General features: G+C 28.7%; 2 protein-coding genes across 5 annotated transcripts in view; one reads left to right on the top strand and one right to left on the bottom strand.

Moving 5' to 3' along the window:
- LOC129614958 (membrane-bound transcription factor site-1 protease) overlaps positions 1-21,234 on the bottom strand; it is a 67,166-nt gene that overhangs the window by 28,128 nt on the left and 17,804 nt on the right. The gene's annotated exons all lie outside the window — the stretch shown is intronic.
- LOC129614959 (cytochrome P450 6g1-like) lies at positions 14,145-20,390 on the top strand. 2 transcript variants are annotated; one of them, XM_055529945.1, is made up of 5 exons: positions 14,145-14,568; positions 16,418-16,565; positions 17,561-17,827; positions 19,476-20,003; positions 20,069-20,390. In XM_055529945.1, the coding sequence occupies exons 1-5, from the start codon at positions 14,252-14,254 to the stop codon at positions 20,354-20,356; spliced, it is 1,548 nt and encodes a 515-aa protein (XP_055385920.1). In that variant the 5' UTR covers positions 14,145-14,251; the 3' UTR covers positions 20,357-20,390. The 2 variants fall into 2 exon arrangements, with proteins under 2 accessions (XP_055385920.1, XP_055385922.1); XM_055529947.1 differs by lacking the exon at positions 17,561-17,827.

The following is a 21,234-nucleotide window of genomic DNA, read 5'->3' as shown; positions in this document are numbered from 1 at the left end:
TTGCGACCTAGGAGCCAATACATTTCTTTATCTTTTAATTCTAATTCTGTTTTTTTCTTCTCAACACGTTCCTTCCATTTTAGCTTGACATCCAGTGTCATTCCGAGATATTTTGCCGCCTTTTTCTGCGCAACATTTACCCCATTTTTGTGGTAGCATATGTAGCCACAATTGTGTTTTCTGTTTGAGGCACATCTCTTGTAAAGAGTAGATACAGTATTGGACCCAAAATACTGCCCTGAGGCACATCTGCTCTTATTTCTCTTAATGTGGAAAAGTTCCCCTCCATTTTAACCCTAAATAATCTGTCGGTTAAATAAGAAGTAGCCGTGTCGTTCGCGAACGAACTAATCTTAAAGAATGAATCACTTCACTGACCTTAGCTGATTAGTTCACTCTTTTAGTTATAAAAAAAAATTACAACATATACATTGGTAATTGATGTACATTTTATATTTTCCCTTATTTCTTTCTGTATTAATATTACACAATACAAATAAAATTGAACGACATACGAGTACTCTTATATGCAATATTGATAAAAACAAATAAAAAGTAAAATAAATGAAACTCTATACATACAAAACTGACCGAATCAGTTGCAAATATAAATACAATGCAAGTAAAATTGAACGATATACTAAATCCAATACAAATAAAAACGAACGATACACTCCTATATGGAATATTGATAAAAGCAAATGAGAAGTAAAATAAATGAAATTCTATACACACAAAAATGACCGAACAATTGGTAATATAAATACAATACCAGTAAAATTGAACGATATACTAAAACCAATACAAATAAAAACGAACGATATACTCCTATGTGGAATATTGATAAAAGCAAATGAGAAGTAAAACAACTAAAAACGGTATGAACCGACTGAATAATACCCTGCACTTTGACAATTTGAGTTTAAAAATTTGCTTTTACAAATTACTTGAACCTGTCACTTAATAGAAATTTCACGGATATTATGTCTTACCTGTAAGTGGCCACCTGACTCCAAATATTTAAAATTAACTTTCGGTGTTGTATGGCAGCTACCCGAATCTGTCAAGTGATTCTACCAAAACTTCAGAAATACATCTGACCTAAAATTGGACACACGACTGCCGAGTTTCATGAATTTACCCTTAATATTTGTCCATATATTTAAAATTAACTTTCGGAGTTGTATGGCAGCTACCCGAACATGTCAAGCAGTTCCACCAAAACTCCAGAATTACATCTGACATAAAATTGAACACACGATGTTCCAAGTTTCATGAATCTAGCTTTATTATTTTTCCAAATATTTAGGATTAACTTTCGAAGCTCTATGACAACTACCCGAACCAGTGCAGCCATTCCAAAAAAATTTTCAGAATATATGTGAAGTGTAATTGGACACCTTTGCAAAATTTGATATTAATATCTCTATTACTTTTGGAAATATTTAAAAAAAACTTTTTTGAGTTGTATGGCAGTTACCTGAACCCATTGTCCGAATTGCTCCAATTACAAAAGCAGTCGTCGCTGGCACAAAAGAAAAACTTCTGAAAGTTTCTCAATAACATTTGTAATTCTATGAACTTGAGCAGTAGTGGAATGTGCTGCTCTAAACCCAAATTGGTGGTTCGGAATTAATGACCTCTTCTCAATTATAGGTTCCATTCTTTTCAGTAATAAGTTTTCAAAAAGATTCGATAAAATTGGTAGCAGAGAAATTGATCTATAAGACTTGGTCTCATTTAAAGATTTACCAGGTTTTTGGTATCATTATAACTTCTGCCACCTTCCAAGCATTAGGCACATATTTTAACCTTAATGCAGAATTCGTTAAAAAGGTCAACATTGGTATATCCTTTTTTAATTGATTCAGTATCTCAGAGTTAATTAAATCATAGCCCGGTGCTTTTCTTGACTTTAAACTTTTTATTTCTTCCACTATTTCTCTGACATTTTCTATTGCAATATTTATGTTTGAGTATGTTATTTGGCCTAAAAATTTGTTTAAGATGATCTGCAAATATTTTAGGCTTATCCTTATTTTCTATTGCCATTTGCCATCTGTTCCCCTTGTAGGGGGGACATGTAAAACTGGCTTTTTAACATTTTTTGGGCCCCTCCACAAGGAATAATTACTTTCTTAGATTCTAAGTGAGCAGATTGAGTGGAATTTTATCATATTCAGTATTTCTCTCGGGTAAGTTATACCCACGGATTAATACTCATATTGTTTTGTATTATTCCAGGCAGAGCTTTGTATGATTTTATTAAAATTCTCTATATCATAATCCAAATCATCTTGGGCTCGTACTTTAATTCTTAAGTTTATTTTATTCTCTATCTTTTCTTTAAATCTAGCCCAATCAGTGGATTTATTAAGCAACATGGACTTATTTTGTTTCTTGCTAACTGTCTCAGTTAAATTTAATATAACTGCAATAATCCGAATCCAAATCATAGTTATCTTCTAAACTAATGAAATTTGGCGAGATTTTCTTGACAATAAAGAAGTCTAGAAGATCTGGTATTTTATTTCTATCACTTGGCCAATATGTCGGTCTACCAGTGACAACAAATCTCTTTAACAGCTCTCCTTAGCTCTCTTCCTCTTGTTGATGTCAATCCAGAACCCCAATCAATATTTATGGCATTTTAGTTACCTTCCAGAGTAAACCTTTCTTTAAGGAAATTCAGGGGATCTTTGAGTAAACCATTTTTTATTACATATATCGGAGGACAATAAAGTACACTAACATCGAAATTTAGTTTATAAGACTCATTATGAAATTCATTCATTTCATTATGAAATCATTATATATAAAAATAATATTCATTATTATATTCATTAATTATATATAAAAATATTATTCCTTATCAAAATTCATCTTTTGATTCATTTTTAGGATGCGCCGCTTTATATTATATATAATTGCTGTTTTAAATGCGTCTCCGTTATTAAACATATATCAATGTTTTGGGTCCTTAGGAATTCTAATCCTTTCTAATACTCAATTTTTATTGAGAACGCAATTTGCGTTACACGTCGCAATTCTTATTTGATCTTCGTCCATTATTTTTTATTCTTTTTGGCGTACATACATACACATTATCATGTTTGTCTTCCAATCTGTTCGTTTATAGTTTTTATCAAATTTTGCATCATTTGCATTATATATGTATTGCTTTCAGCAGGTTTTGATTATATGTTTCACCCCTCACCATTTGGGCATATTGTACTCCATGCACTCTTTTACTCAAGTAGTTGTTTTTGGGGTTTTGGAGATTTGGGGAGCATTTTTTGGTTATTTTTATTTGTAATTTTATTTTTCCTTTTTCGTAATTCCTTTGCGACTATATAACCCCTGTAATTCGCAGCATGTGCCTCAGAGCAATTGGAACACTTTGGAGCTTCGATTTTTTGCTTACTACAATTTACCATTAAATGAGCACCAGAACACTTGACACATTGAGCTAAACGCTGGCAAAACCTCTAAGTGTGTCCATATGTCTGACACCTTCTGCACTGAGGAACTAAATTATTTTTCCTTAGTGACTCAATTTTAACCTTCATGTGCTGAAGTACATCTATTTTGTAAATTTTATTTATGTGCTCCGTATTTTCAAAGATTAACATGAAGAGGGTAGTCGGATCATAGTGATCTTGTTTCAAGAACTTTAAAGCCCCTCTCTTTCAGCTCATTTTTAATATCTTCAGGTTGGCAAGAAGGATGCAAGTCTCTAGCCATAACCGTGATGGGTCTTGTCTTTATATTTTTGTAGGTATGCCACTCACTTTCTGTAATCTTGTTCTTAATCAACATTGATTTTAAGTTGATTATTATGCATCATGTTGATCCTAAAGTTTCTTTTGACTTCTTTGAGTATCTTCTTTATTTTTGGATATTCTTTCACATTACTTAATATAGCAGGAGGGGGTTTGATCTTTCTTAAAGTGCATTTATCTGCACAGATTTTTCTATTTTGCTCACCTTGTCTTCACACTTATTTCAGGTGACACATCTGAGATACTGGATTATTCTCATATTTAAGTGGCACTTATCAGCTTTCTGATCTTTTATTTCATTAACTGCACCCATATTGGTATTTTTCCGTGAGACCAGCTTCCGAAGAGTGTTGATTTTTCAGATTTACTGAACTGGGAATCCTTTTGTTTTATTCATTGCATTGATTGTGTTTTATTTCGGAGTTTACCTCTCCTAGCCTTTGGCAATAAGTACATTGTGCAAGGCATCTCGCCCCGTTTCTGCTGTCCCTCAGGGATTTGTCGCACACCAGATAGCCGTCCATTCTGGATCAGACGTTTCTGGATTTGTACTGGATTTTTGTGGACTTTTACCACAAGCAATCCTACTGCGAATATTTCGCATCTCCATCCGTCGGGGAAGACATGCGTTAAAGATAAGGAAGAAAAAATAAACCAATCCAACATAGTTTATAAAATAAATTGCGATAATTGTGATAAATGCTGTATTGGTTAAACCAGACAATATTTTAAAAGCAGATCTAAACAACATTCTAATGGTTGCAAACCTATTCACATGGACAAAACTGAAAAAATAGCATCAGAAACACATCGTTTTACACATAATCACACTTTAGATTTTAACAATTCAAAAATAATTGATAAAGAAAGTAATTGCTTTAAACGCAACATTAGTGAAACATTCAACTCACCAGCAATTGCATAAATTTTCGAACTGACACACAAAAATTGAATTCTAACTATAGATCGACTCTTGCAAATTATAGTAAAATAAAGTATATGCATTAATTTATGTATTGCAATTTTGTTAACTTCTAAAAACAAATAAATTTAAGGTGAATCTCCAATTTTTATTGTTAATATGAGTATAGCTTCTGCTTTTTTTTATTACTTTTTCTTTATTTTGACTATGTGTTACATAATTATCTTGTTTTATATACAATGTTAGATATAAATTAAGTACTTTTCTGTATATTGTATTTTGAAACTTTTTATTTTTTTTTTTTGGTTTGACTTAGTAACAAATGTAATATATTAATATTGTGCAGTATACCTGCAATGAGTTTGCATAATTTTTGAAGAAATTTTTAAAATTTAAATAATTACATCTAGAATATTATCAATTCTGCTACTAATTGTAATGTGATTATTAAAAATGCTATTGTCTACACATGCTATGACAAAATGTATATACGAGTATGTACATATGTTAACGCAGTCAATACTTTTAATAAAAAAAAAACCTAGTGTCCTTTTGAAAAAAAATGTTGAAAATCAAATCATATGAACTGAATAAGATTTTAAAAATCTTTAAATTTTTGGAAAATTTTTGAATTATGTATTTATTATAAGCATTTCTAACAAAAATATTTGTATTTATGTTTGTATTTTTCATAAATATGCGCACACAAAGAAACGCTTTTTATTAATTTCTATTTTTTCTATTTTTTAATATTTTAAAAAGAATATTGTTTATAGTTAGAAATTATAATTTCACTATTTGGTTTTGCATCTACTTGAATATTTCTGAGCAAAAAACTGAAAAGTAGAATTTAAAAAGCTGAAAGGTAGAAAAATAATGTGTTCACGTTTTTTTGTATGATTTCCTAAGTTTATATGAGGGGCTCAGAAGCAGAGTGGCGTAAGCCACAAATAAAAAAAAAAATTCTTTTTGCTGCAATCGGCTATGTACATCTTCTAGAATCAGTGATATTAATTTCCAGTTTCGAAATAGGTTTCTTCCTATTTATTTTTCATGAAAGTACTTTTGCTTTTGAAAAAATTTCCTGATTTTTGAAAAGCAAAGTGGCTTAACCCACATTCTGGCTTAAGCCACTCTGCTTTTGAAAAATATCAGAACTGTTTTCAGAATTTTACACAACGTTTTTTGCTAATTGTTTTAAGTTAATTTGTATTTCTGGAAAAAGAAAAGCTATTTCCGGAAGAAATTATACAGTTTTTAAATTAGAATAGTTTATTTTTATATTTTATCATAAAAACGTAAATATTTTCTATTAATTTTTAGTTTCTAATTTAAACATGACCACAAAAATGAGAGAAAAAATAATATTAGCCTAATTTAATAATTGGCCTCATTAAACTAAATTTAACTTTCGTATTAAGTTTAGATAAATTTAACTTTATTAATTTGGACCCAGTGGCGTAACATTTTCATGGTACTTGTGTCATTTTTTAGACTCTTATATCATAGAAAATTTTGACTTGTCATTGTACGCTAATTGTTAGCTAATACATTTATTAAATAAATTATTATTAGAATGCACATTTCTTGATTAAGATTGAAAATTTTTAGATTTTGATATTTTTCTCAAAAGAAATTTTTTCTCTAAAGAAGTGATATAGAGAAAAAATTAAGTAAATAGATATACATATGTATAAATAATTCAAAATCACAAACACGATAAAGTTGACCGTGATAGCTATGGCTAATATTGACAGTACAATATTAAATAATCTATTTTAATATTATATCTTTGGGAATCGAAAGTGAGTTAAACTTTACTACAAATTTACAAAAACAAAGTGACACTTTCTGTTTTATGAAAAGTAGGATCTTTATATAAAATTCCTTAAAGGTTATGACTTACACAATTTCAGATTGGTCAACGTCATAAATTTATAAATTGGAAAGATTTAGTTTTTTAGCATTTCATTTTTTTTGTACTAAAAGTCCAGTAAAAAATTTTTCAAGCTCAAATTTTTACTTCTTTTTTTTTGTTTTCACGCTTTGATTTAAGCTGATACTGAAAGCTTTTAAAAAGTTTTATTTTGAAATTTCGTGGATGGTTCGTAAAACCTTCAAATCTCAGAAAGAATTGAGCTTTAACATCTATTTTCAAAAATATTCTTTACGTATCTTCAATTTAATGTGTAAAAATACTAAAAAATATTTAATTCAATATTTTAAAAAACAAAACTTTAAATTATTTATTAGTTGAATTGTTGTCCAAAATAAAAAAAAAGTACAATTTTTTTCTTTGTGGTACCATGATTTTAGGTTCCCTGTACCATTTTTTAGAGTCCAATTTGGCAGCGCTGTTTGTCTTAAGTTAAGTTGTTTCCTAAGTTAATGTATTTACTATTTTTTTAGTTATTATTATATCTATTTTCTTTTTTTTTCTATTCTATTATATTAAGAACTGTACATAAAGAATTTAATAAGATTTGTTTTAAACAGTTTTCCAAAAAATTTTTGAAAAGGATTTCTTATTAGTTTCATTCTATCCGTCCGTACCTCTGTCCGCCTGTCAGTCCATCTGTCTGTGTGTCTGTTAACAAAACTTCTACACCCTTGAAGATAGAAAGCTTAAATTTCATGTGTACACATTCCAAAAATGACTAATGAAACAATTTTTAAATGCTATTTTTATATTAATCTATTATTTTTAAGAATAACATTTGATTTTATAATATTATGATAAATAAAGTTGGATCAAAACAATGGTTTGTATTGTAGCACTTTTCTCTTCAACAAGTGAAAAATACTGCTTTTAAATACAGTCAATGTATACATATCGCACTATTAAAATTATTTTCATTCATACACCAAACTATTTATAGGATTACATATATTTAGGATGAACGATTTATGCAGTCTTTGAAATAAAGCAAAAATTAATATAAAGAGGGGTTAACATAACGCTCGATTTTAAAGTTTAATTGTGTGAGTTAAGAAAAATAATTATATTTTTTAATGCCATGGAATTTACCGTCAGCTTTTTGCGTTTATAGAAATTTGAAAAAGCTTGAGGTTTTGGAAGTATAAGATGTCAAAAATTTAAATTTTACAAATTTTAAGAGGCGATAAGTTGAGAAGGGGTGAAGATGGAAAAACAGTTTCTTCTAACGAAATGAACTATTTGCTAATGTTAATAAGGAAAAAAATTACTTTAGATAACGGTAAATTTGAACAGCCATTTTGTTTTTATAAAGTTTAACTATAGTATATTGCGCTAGGGGAAACAAGCCACTGCCTTTCTTCGTTTGTAAAATTTGAAAAATGCTTATGGTTTCATTGCAACAAATAGTTAAGAAGGGCCATTTTTAGGGTTTTTGGGGGGTATAACTTCTAGAGGGGGGGAGATAGGTAAAAATTTTGTTCTACGAAAATAAGTTTCTAGTAAAGGTCTATGTACGTATTAAATTTCAGCTTTCTATCTTCAAGGGTGTAGAAGTTTTGTAAACAGACACACGGACAGACTGACGGGCGGACGGACAGAGTGAAACTATAAAGCACTTTTTTCAAAAAATTTTTGGAAAAGTGCTAAAAATATGTACAATATTATAAAAAAAAACCACTTGGATTAACCCACAAATTTTTTAACATTTTCATTTATATGCAATGCCAAAGTGGCATAACCCAAAAACAAAACCGGATTCTTTAAATTTAGAGTAAAATAGTAATAAACCAGCTAAAGAATAAAAAAACCGAGAATAACAATATATTGTTTTAAGTCAATACAGTAAAACTAATTTTTGCTGGTTCTTTAAAATTTCGTTTTTTCGATTGCATTTTTTGCAAAATAATGTGAATGTGGCCACTCTGCTTCTGAACCCCTCATATAATACTCGTAGTTTCTGCTAATATTAATAAGTTAATTATAATTTTTTTTATAGCTAAAAATTTAACTTTTGCAGATGTATTGGTTAAATTATATGTACTTATATACATAAAACATAACCAATAAAAACGAATTATTATTTCTGTGCTATGGTATTTTTCAAATTTTAAATAATTTTGTAGCATATAAACAAAGTTTTAAAAATCTTTTAGAAATCAGAACTTTAGACATGCTATGATTTTCGAACGTATATTTTTTATTAAATACAATCCTATTTTTGTAGAATTCACAGTTTTAATTTTTCGAAGATATTTTGTATGAATTCCAAGTTAGCACTGATTATTAAAAATACCCAATATTTTTTTCAACGAAAATTTTCCAATTTAGTATTTATTTCAACCTTTTTCTTGAAGTCAACCCTTTTAAGTGGCAATGAGGAAAGTCTGTATCGATTGAATTTCTATATATTTTATTTATTTTTAATGAAATTTATTTTGAATCAAAACTTCCCTCTTTTGGCAATTTTTGTGAATATCAAAATAAATATCTACAATTTATATAAGTTTTATACCTTACTGTACTCAGAAAGGCAGTGGGTTTCAATGAATTATTTACCATAGAGGTTTGTTCTTTAATATACAAAATTTGTTAAAAAGAAGAAAAAATAGAGTTGTCAACTCTGTGATACCAGTTCGAATTTGTTATCCTATGTGAAAATAAATCTACCATAATTGACTATGGGACAGACTATGACATTAACTTGCCATATTATCATATTAATTTATGCAAAATGTCAGCACTGTATTTTTCAAAATACTGTGTGTGCCGAACTACTATTGAAGTTGTATGGCATCTACCAGAAAGAGCCAAGCAATTTAACGAATTTCATCAAACACATCGGCCCTACTAATATATTCACTTGCGTGAAATATCAATAATACACCTTTTATAGTTTCTTAGATATAGCCAAATAACTTTTGAAGTTGTACGGCAGCTACCAGAAGAAGCCCAGCAATTTCAACTACTTTTATCAAACACATTGGCCCTACTAATATATTCGCTTGTGAGAAATTTCAATACCACAGTTTTTATAGTTTCTGAGATATTGCCAAATAACTTTTGAAGTTGTATGGTAGCTACCAGAAGGGAAAAGTAATTTTAACGACTTTTTCAGACACATTGGCCCTACTAATATATTCGTTTGTGTGAAATTTCAATACCATAGCTTTTATGGTTTCTGAGATATAGCCAAATAGCTTTTGAAGTTGTTTGGCAGGTACCAGAAGGAGCCAAGTAATTTCAAGGACTTTTATCAGACACATTGGCCCTACTAATATATTCATTTGTGTGAAATTTGAATACCACAGCTTTAATAGCTTCTGAGATATAGCCAAATAAATTTTAAAGTTGTATGGTAGCTACCAGAACCAGTACCCCGATCATGTCAAATTTATATAGCGTTCTGGCACTTACTACAATAAATCATTTGGTGAACTTTGTATTGGCTCAATTAGTATTGGAAATTTGGCTCTATTAGTATTTGAGTTATCGCTGGGACGGATGGACGGACGGACAGACAAAGCCAAGGGGGTTTTCGTTTATGCACTTTGCGCTGAAAATCGTACATTAGAAACAAAATTTCTAAGTTGCAGCGTTAAACAGTATGCAAAAACTTTAGCTAAGCTTTTTTTGTTTACACAATCTACAAATTCTGAAACTTCTAAATAAACTGTCGTTCAAAAATATTATAAATGACGTTGTTTATGAAAGAATATCCCAATACTTTTCGCTTTCCAATTCACTGCAAAATAAGGAAATTTTAACAAGATTTGAAGACTTAAAGAAAGCATACTTTAATATATTTCTGCCATCTGAATCTCCCATTTTAAAATTTAAATTTTTTTTGAATTTTAAATTAAAAAAGAAAAAAAAATTTCATGAGGCAGCGACAAAATTCACACTAGAGTTCAGCGCTACATTTCTAAAATTTCTTTATTACAGATTGAATTTCCGAACGCATTTTATTGCAGCCAGTAATTTTCGAACGACCTATATTTCTAGTGTGTGTAGCGTAAATTTTCTAGAACTCAATAAACGAAAACCCCCTAAATCAACTCAGAATTCGACGCTGATCAAAAACATACACTTGAGTCTATATCTCAGAGCATTATTTCTTAGCGTTAGAAACGGTAAGGCAAAATTTAGTATACCCTTCGAACATACGTTCGTATGGGTATAAAAAGGGGAGAATTTTACAAACTTTACGTTATTTTTATTACATTAACAAAATATAATTATTTCTTATAGTTAGCTGCTAAATTTTTAATTTTAGATTTCTAATATTTTCTTACTTTTTTTAATTTCTTATATTTTTTGTATATATTACATTTATAAAACTTCTTTATACATACAATTAAGAAATAGTCTTAGATGAGAATGTAATATTTTTTTAGGTATAATGAAATAACCTAATAAATAAAAATAAGTAATTAAAAAAATTTGAAGTTTGAAGCTTAACCAAAAATCAGTTTAAAACGAGAAAGATTATCTTTTCTATAAAAGGAAAAATTGTTTTGGCAGGTCTTATAAAAATTTATTTTATTTTGTGGATTTGTAAGAATTGTCCGCTCGAGAAACATTGGAGCCGTGATAACGGGACATGGTTTATTGGCGAAAATGCCAGAAGTGAATGATCCCTGACGGTAGTAGAAAAATCTGAATAGGTTTATAGCTATATACCCTATAACCAAGTATGAAATGTTACATAATAAGAAAATACATGCGGTAGGCATATCTAGCAAAGTGTCGGCAGAGATCACGGCTGTCGGTGAGGGGTTGATTGAATGTTCAAGACGTTCAGAGAAGTCGCCAATAGAAAAGGAAAGATCACTTAGCGAAATTAATAACCCCGTTTCACAAGAGCTCAAAGGCTCCAAGGTTTCTCCCCATGGAAGAAGTTAGAAGGAAAACCATAGAAGATCATAAAGAAAGAAGTTCTGAAGAAGACAATAAAGGTAAAACATCTGAAGGTAACGTAAAAAGTCTATTACTTCAGAAAAGTTGACCAATCATCGATCGTGTATAAGTGATTCGGAAAACTTGTGTAAGGAGCTGAGAGAAGAGATTTGCAAACTCAGAGCAGAAAATTTAAAATAATTAGGACAGCAGAATGCAGTTTCAAATGACACCGAAAAAGACAAAAATAGGTGTGGTCGTACACGAAACAGATGAGGAAGAGTTCGGTAGAAATTAGATTCTTAAAACATAAAGAAACTCAAAGAAGAGGAAAGTTTCACCAGAAATGGAACTGGCACTAGAAATGAATTGCACTAATGTAGAGAAATCTCCACCAAAGAAAAAGTCTCAACTTAAAAAACATAAACCCCAGCCGGTAATAGTTAGTAAGATAACTAATTTCACGCAGTTAATAAGGATCCTCCAAAAGGACAGCGTTGACGTGTAGGAAATCATGATGATTAAAATTAATGTTGAAAATGAAAATGAATATAAACAATCAAACTGTTAATAAACTGTTAATAAAAACTAAATGGAATGACATACTTATGAAAATAAATTGACGACGCCAATTAAAGTGATGGTCAGAAACCTACAACCATCATATGTGTAGATATCATAAATAAAATTACAAAGAAAAAAGAAAATGATGTAAATGCTATTAAAAAATGGCTCCTTCTCGTGTTGTCTCTCGATTATATCAAAGACATAAATAAAATATATTAATAAAATATATAATAGTATAATATCTTCAACACATCAGAGTAAAAGTTGAGCCTCTTAGAAGTAATTGTTCCATTCGCAATACAAGAGATGCCAGAGGATCGAACAAACATAAATATTTTGCTAAAGAGGAGCTAAATATGCTAAATTATTATAAAATTGCTAAATAAATATAAAAAAGATAATTTTCAGACCAGAGGTGCAAACTGCAACGAGGCACACCATGGTAACTACCGAGGCAGCTTAGTGGCGAAGGAATTACCAAAAAAAAGAGAATGAAAAAATATCGACTTAAACGGGTACTGGGTAATCATAAAAGGACCCCAAGAATAATTATTGCTTTTGCATTAAAAAAGGTAAAAAATTGTGTCAAGTACATACAAGTAACTTCCAAATTGCAGAAGTTTTGACTATAATATAGTCTTTGAATTCCAATACAGATAACAGCTGCTTTAATTTTTGTTTCAACATATTAAAGCCAAGTACAAAATTTTATTAACACGCTCTATACCTACATAAATAAATAACTAACTTTAATCAAAATTTGTGCTAACTGGACTCGCTAATAAGAAATGTAAATACGTGCGATCAAAATCATGCAGTATCGTCATGTACTTTGAAACGGAAATTACGAAAAATGTAATTATTTTGTTTATCTTTCTATTCAAAATCACTTTGATTTACATTATCTAAAAAGGTAAAATGTAAAATATTAAATAATGTCATAAAACATCTTCAAGATACTTATATGAAAAATAATTATATGGTTTACACTCGTCGCATGTCAATGAAACGATAATTAAACATACAAATTGATTTTTAAGTACATGCTTTGGATAAAATTTTAATAGACTATCAATTATTTTCGAATATTATATCAAACTAATGTTAAAGTATTCGACTTTTAACTGTAATATCCGACATAAATTTAAATTTAATTAAATATAAAACATAAATGCTAGAAGTAAAGTTTTTAAAGTAAAAAACCACATTTTTTGAAATTCGGGACACCGCAAATCTTATTTTTTCACCATATTTTGATTAGCCTCACCATATTTTGATTAAGCAATGACGCAGTGTACATAGATTATTGATTCTTCATTAAGAAAGAGAATATATGTATTAAAAAAAATAATTATTTAAATTATTAATACTGTGCTTGGTTGTTCTCATATATAACATGTTAATATATGTACAAATCTTAGATTTTGTTTTAAATAATAAAATTTTTTGCTTAGACAAACACGAATTCTTCAGCTTAAATTTAAAACAAACTTTTTATTGTATAGAAATTTATACAATGTTATAAGAAATATATATACTACGTTCAGCACTCTTTTAAAGTATTAAAAGAACAGAAAAAAGTCACTACATACAATTTCAAGATGTGCTAACACGAATAACTTTGGTCAATTATCTTATATTTTTAATTCTTTTCTCTTTGTGATTGTGATTGAATTCAAATAAACCTGTGCACTCAGACAAACCTACAAACACCAATAACGTTATATATGATTTTTCTTGCCAATTTAAGATTAAATATGTAAGAAAATTTAATAATTAATTTAAGATTTAACTGAATTCGTAATAAGTTTTCTAAATGAAAAAAGTTCTCACAATGAAGCTATAATAAGTTATATATAAAATGACAATGTACAAAAAAACAAAAGCTTGATGAGATGTGTATATAATTTATCAGCATATCTGCAGAAATGATTTGACAATTATTAAGTGTTTACCCAAAATGATTACGGATGAATTAAAATTTATATAAAAGTAACTTAAGCTATTTTATGAATTTCATTAAAGTATTAATGTTGTTTTGTTAAAGTTCACAAGTGCTTTCTCTGTTTAAAAAATTTTTATTACTGAATATTATAAAAATATAATAAAAATTGTCAGTTTTATATATTGGACGAAGGAATTGAAATGGAAATTCGTACAATAACTTTTTTATTTTTTATAATAGCGGTTTGCTCTTTGATATACAAAATATATCGAAATTATTTATCATACTGGAATAACCGGAAAGTACCATCTGTGAGGACATTTCAAAAGTTTTTTGATGTGTTGTTCTTATATAAAAAATGTCCTGCAATAGCTTTTAATGAAATCTATGAAGATCGTAACACCAGAAATGAGCCAGTTGTTGGAATTCATATATTTCACAGACCAGCTTTAGTCATCAAAGACCCTGAGCTAATAAAAAAAGTTTTGATTAAAGACTTCAACTACTTTCAAGACAGGTGAGTTTGACATAAACGCATTAAAACTTTTATCGTAATAAATCCGTTTCATACAAGAGACAAAGAAAAAATAGCGCATAACAGCAAAACGATATTTGGAATCAAAATTATTTTTCCCTTTACTTCGGAATTTTTCGAAAATTATTTATATTTTACTTCGGAAGTTCATTGAATATAAATTGCTAATTCAATAAATGTACTCTATTGCATATACACGATGCAGGACATGACCTTTCAATAGACCAAAAAGGAAGAAGTTACCATCTTTTTCTATTTTGGAATTTTTTTAATTTCAACTTTAATTTGGTATTTTTTTAACGGGAGTGTTTTCGTTTTATACTGAAAAAAACATATGGTGCGGTCAGCACATAATCGACCGCAATGTGTATTTTCTAGTTAAGTGAAAGTGTTACAGAATATTATAAAAAATGCCTGTTAAATACTTCTTTAAAATTTTTAGAGCATAAGTAAGCTTATAGTTTACATACCTAAAAAAATGTAAATTTGGTAAATTTATTTCGCTTTGTGCTACCGAAATTCCCTGAAATGCTTGCCAGTTAGTTTCGGTAACAACCAGAACTCAAATATTAAATTTCAAGAAATTCCATCAATTCGTTTCGTAGATATAGTGAAAAATGTAAAATCGGCCGGCAGATCAGTTTTCGAATCTTTTCCAAAAAATTTATATGTTCATTGTTTTATTACGAAGAATTTAAATATTAAATTTCAATGAAATCGGTTGATTATTTTTCTTTTTATACGCAAAAATGTATAATAATCCGTAATAAACGCCCAGTTGCTGACACTTGATTTCTTCCAAAAGTTAGTTGTTGCCATAACATAACCTACTTGTTGTATACACAATGCAGTCGGCAAAAATAAATAAATTATATTTCTTATTATATTAATCCGTATTTTATAAATTTTTGATATCGTTTTTCTTCTAGACCTCAGGTTTTACGAGTCTAACATTTTAGTAGCTCTTAGATATTCATAAATAGTTCAATTGGTTAGAAGAAATATTTTTTTTCATCGTCACCCTCTATTAAGTTATCGCATTTTGAAAGTTGTAAAATTTGAATTTTTGTCACTTTATATTTCCGAAACTGTCTTTTCCAAATTTCTATAAATGCAGAAAGCTAACGGTAAATGCTATGCCATTAAAAAATATAGTTATTTTTCTTAACTCGAGCAATTAGCCCTTAAATTCGAGCATATGTTACTGCCTCTTTAAATTTTCCTTTACTTTTTTTCAAAGAGTGGATAAATCGTTCATCTTAAATGTATGCAATACTTGAAATAGTTTCGTATATGAATGAAAGTAATTTTAATAGAGTAGTAGGTATAAATTGATTTAAAAGCAGTATTTTCACATGTTGAAGCGAAAAGCGCTATATTGGAAACCATTGGTTGGACCCAACTCTATTTTGTTCAGTTTTACTATGAGTGTCTAGCATGAAAGGAGGTTCAAATTTTCGACAAAAATGAGAATTACACATTTTTCACAAAAATTTATATTTGTGCTTATTTTTATTATGTGATGATTTGATCAGCTTTTCTGTTGCGTCTCAATTGAATTTGCATAAGCCTTTAGATTTAGGTGCAACCTTTAAAATTTTTGTTATAATCAAGGGCCAGCAACCATATATTTCTATATAATATAAGAAAGCAATCACTAAATTTATTCGAAATTTTATATTTCTGACACATGCTGGTTCTAAAAAGAACAAATTAACGAATTTTTCAAGGGAATCAGAGCCTGAAAGCTAGAGTTTAATGAAAATCAATTACATGTTGCGAATCGTAAATATTTTATGAAGATTGTTTATTTCAAATATTTATTCCACAGGTTTACAACAGCAGATATACATAGGGATTTATTAGGAAGCAACAATTTATTTCTACAAAAAAACCCTCGTTGGAAAAAAATGCGTACTAACTTAACGCCGGTTTTTACAAGTGGCAAAATAAAACAAATGTTTTCATTAGCAAATGATGTAAGTACTCATATGTGATTAAAAAAATTTAATTTTCATAATATTATGTTTTTGTTTCCTACAAAGACTTATTATGCAAATATTAATTCAATTATAACTACAACTGAATTAAATGAGAGGTTAAAACATAACCTTTTATACACATATCTACATGGGGTGGTTAATATTATTATACGGTGGGTGGTTAATATTATTATGTTGCTTCCCAAATAATTTCAGGGGTGATTCTTTGATCACATAAGGTGGCAAATAACTTCAGGGGTGATTCTTTGATTGAAATGTATGAAATATGCATTTTTCTCATATTTTGAAAGCACATTTAACACGTTATATTGGCAAAAGCATGAGATATTAATGTTATATGAATTAACTTTTAGCTCTCATCGTAGCACATCGAATAGAACAAACAAAAATAAAGTTGGGTCAAACCAATGGTTTGTATTGTAGCACTTTTCCCTTCAACAAGTGAAAATTCTGCTATTAAATACAGTCTATGTACACCTATAACACTATTAAAATTATTTTGATTCAATCGAGCATTATGTTAACCTCACTTTATATTAATTTTCGCTTTATTTCAAAGACTGCATAAATCGTTCATCCTAAATATATGCAATGCTAGAAATAGTTTCGTTTATGAATGAAAATAATTTTAATAGCGTAGCAGGTACACATACTGTATTTAAAAGCAGTATTTTCACTTGTTCAAGGGAAAAGTGCTACAACACAAACCATTGGTTTGACCCAACTTTATTTTAAAGTTAAGCTTCACATATTTAGAAATAAAGTTAACAAGTTGTGGTAATTCGGGATAAATCGACTAAACTGTTTGATTCTGCTTTCCAACAAATTTATTATAGCTTTTGATAGCTTCTTATAATTAAACATATTTCAAAAATACAGCACTCATAATTATTGGCGCACATCAGTTTTGATTTCAATATCTTTAGTTTGTGTTTTATAGTTTTTTATATGTATTTTATGTATCTCATTAGATTGGGAAAGAGCTTGACAGACATATACTTGCATTAACAGAAAATTCACCAAATGAATCCGATCAAGAAGTTAAAGGTATTGCGCAATTATTTACAATAGATGTCATTGCTAGTATCGCATTTGGTATAGATGCCAATAGCATGTCCAATCCTAAAGCAGATTTTTTAAAACATGGACGAGAAATTTTTAATTTTACAAGGTGGAGAAGCTTTGAATTCTCATCACTGTTCTTTTTACCTGATATAGTCTCCTTTTTAAATGTTAAGGTAAGTAAAAGATGAAAAATATTGGGCTTTTGTAGCAATTAGGTGGTTTCAGATAATGGATTTATACCTTGTGACGTCGTAGTCTACGATGTGAAAAGATACATTTTGTTAAGGCCAAATAAAAAGTTGGGAAATCATCTTTCATGTTCCTATAAAATATAATAACATCCTTTACCAGTTTCGAAGATATAACAGTTTTTTCTTGAAAATGTTTTAATGTCTCGACTTTCTTTAAGACAAACGCTAATAATATACATATTAATTTTTATAAAAATAATATACTAAATTTGCCTTACCGTTTGTAACGCTAAGAAATAATGATCAGAGACATAGAGTCGAGATATATTTATCTTTATTTGTCCGTTCCACCGTTCGTCCGTCCCTTCGCCCGTCTGTTCCGACGATAACTCAAACACTAATGAGCTAAGTTCACCAAATTTTCACAAATGATTTATTATATTAAATTCCAGAACCCTATTTAAAATAGATATGATGGGGGTACTAGTTCAGGTAGCTGCCGCCATACAACTTCAAAATTTATTTGACTATATCTAGAAAACTATAAAAGCTGTGATATTGAAATTTTGCACAAGTAAATATATAAGTAGGTCCAATGACTTTAATAAACGTCGTTGAAATTGCTTGACTTCTTCTGGTAGCTGCGATACAACTTCAAAAGTTATTTGGCTGTATCTCAGAAACTATAAAAGCTGTGATATTGAATTTTCACACAAGTAATTTGGTTTTTACCGGCTGAAAGGTTTTTACTTGTTTTAATCTGCTCTTTCTTTATAAATTTGTATCCAAAAAGTAATAAAAGAGAATCAAAGTTTATTTTACTTAAAAACAAACAAAAGCAAGAATAAGAAAAAAAGAGCTCTTCACCGGCCTATATATTTATTAAAAGAGATATATAGGGATTATTAATATAATTAATAATCTCTAATAAATTTTCGGTTTTCATTTATAATAAATCCTAAAAAACTGATTTTTGTGATATATAGACGTATGTTTCTCCTAAACCATGAAAGGTACCAGATTGAAGAAACATTACTACTATTCAAATAAAAAAAAGTAAGATATTAAAAACAATACTTTTCGAAAAAGAACCGTTATTTCACATTTAAAATATTAATTTTTTAATCTAAGTTTAAAAAAAATACTTGTTATTTTGTTTCACAATATTCTTATTGATGTTATTGTTGAATTTAAAAATATTTTTATTTTTTATTTTCCTTGACTAGTTTCGCACATTTAAGACATCGCCAGAATATTGTTTAAAATATTAAGTTTTTTATTAATATATGTTCATACATATAAATACGAAAAAATTAAATTAAGTGCAATTTAATACATTTCAAAATTGAATTAAGAAAAATGAGAAAAAACATCTAAATAATAATTACAAACATACAGTTTTAACACTTAAAACAGACAGAAATTACATTATATATAGTTATGTATGACTATGTAATCTTCTAATATTATCTTCAGATTTAATGATATTGAGATAATTTAATACTTTACTTAAAAATAAAAAATTTTTATTAAGTAATAAAAATTCAAAACTTTTTATTTTTTAAGTTCGTTAAATTAGATAGTTATTTTATTAAAAGAACATCCATACATTACGTTCATTTTTTTAAAGGTTTTCACAGAAAAATCAACGCATTTTCTAAAATCATCATTTCGACATATAATGCAAGAACGTGAAAAATCGAATATGCAAAGAAATGACTTAATAGAAGCGTTATTACAAATACGAAAACAACAAAAATTCGAAAAAGATCAAAATAAAATATTAGATGAAACATCTTTGATAGCTCAAGCGGCTACTTTTTTCATAGCTGGATACGAAACAAGCTCAACAACAATATCATTTGCATTATGGCAACTTACGCTAAACCCTGAGATACAAGATCGACTTCGTCTAGAAATAAAGAACGTTCTTGAGAAAAGTAATGGAAAATTGACATATGATTTAATACACAATATGGAATATTTAAATATGGTAGTGCAAGAAACACTCAGATTGTACCCGGTATTACCATTTTTAGATAGAATTTATAAAGATCCAGGAGGGAAAGATTACACTTTAGAACCATTTTGCAAAGGGTCGATAAAAAGTGGAACACCAATTCATATCCCAATATACTCTATACAACGCGACGAAAATGTAGGTATTGATATGCAAGAAAAGATAAAAAGAAGGTAAAAACAGTTTTATTTTTTTTTTATTAGTATTTTGAAAACCCCAACAAATTTGATCCAGAAAGGTTTACAATTAACAATAAGAAAAAAATAGTTCCTTATTCATTTATGCCATTCGGTGTGGGCCCAAGGAATTGTATCGGCGAACGTTTTGGATTATTACAAACGAAAATTGGATTACTATACTTTTTGAAAAGCCATAAACTTGAAATATCTGAACGAACTTTAAAGGAAACAAAATTAAACAATAAAGCTTTACTTTTACAATTGAAGGATGGTATTTATGCTAAACTTGTGAGAGATCCTCTTGTTATATAGAAGCAATATTGTCAAATAAATAAGTATTAATGGCATAAAATTTCTTATATTTCATTTTATTACTAAATTTTGAACAAGTTACGGAGTGCAGAAAAAAATTATGCAGAACAAAAAATTTCTACTTAATTTTAAAATTTAATTTTATATTTTTTGTAGAAAAAGTAGCACATTTTTTAGGGTGGACAAACATTTATTGACTCACTTCGAACGATTAACTTATATTAATATTACTCGTAACTTAAGTATTACCAAACAAGTTGTCCTGTTTCTTGAATAGGCTATAACTACCGCAACATTTTTGCGACACTTTCATATATCCTTATAAATATATTTATACAGAATGTTTCGTATAAGGCAAATAATTTCAAGAATGATTCTTTGATCATTTTGCAGCAAAAAAATGTTTAGGGTGGGGGTCATACTCGTTTTCGAGCTGCAGCCTCTATACATTAAATGCTTATAACTTCGGAATCATGAAACTTACAGCAACCATCGAGAGGCGATTCACAGGCGATAAATTGCTCTTTATTTTCTGTTTCACAATCAATTTGATTTGAGCTGTAGTTTTCGAAATAAAATTCGCCAAATTCAGAATTTTTTTCTTTCTTTTAAAATTTGTTTTTAAAAACTTGAAATTTTTCGAAAATTTGTATTATTTTTTTTTTTGCTTTTTTTCGATTAGATCTAACCATATAACATTTTTCTCTATCTCTCATAGTTTTGCCAGTAAACGTGTTAAATGTGTTTAAAAAACATGTGTAAGAAAAACATGCAAGGTAAAAAAAAATCTGATGTGATCAGCACATAACCGACCGGAATGTTTATTGTCTAGTTAAGTGAAAGTGTTACACAATACTGTAAAAATGCCTGTTAAATAC

The sequence above is a fragment of the Condylostylus longicornis genome, unplaced genomic scaffold, assembly GCF_029603195.1.
Source record: "Condylostylus longicornis isolate FDR11 unplaced genomic scaffold, ASM2960319v2 ptg000130l, whole genome shotgun sequence".
NCBI classification, from domain to species: domain Eukaryota; kingdom Metazoa; phylum Arthropoda; class Insecta; order Diptera; family Dolichopodidae; genus Condylostylus; species Condylostylus longicornis.
The sequence above is the reverse complement of the archived record's forward strand: the minus strand, read 5'-3'. Positions and strand labels throughout refer to the sequence as shown.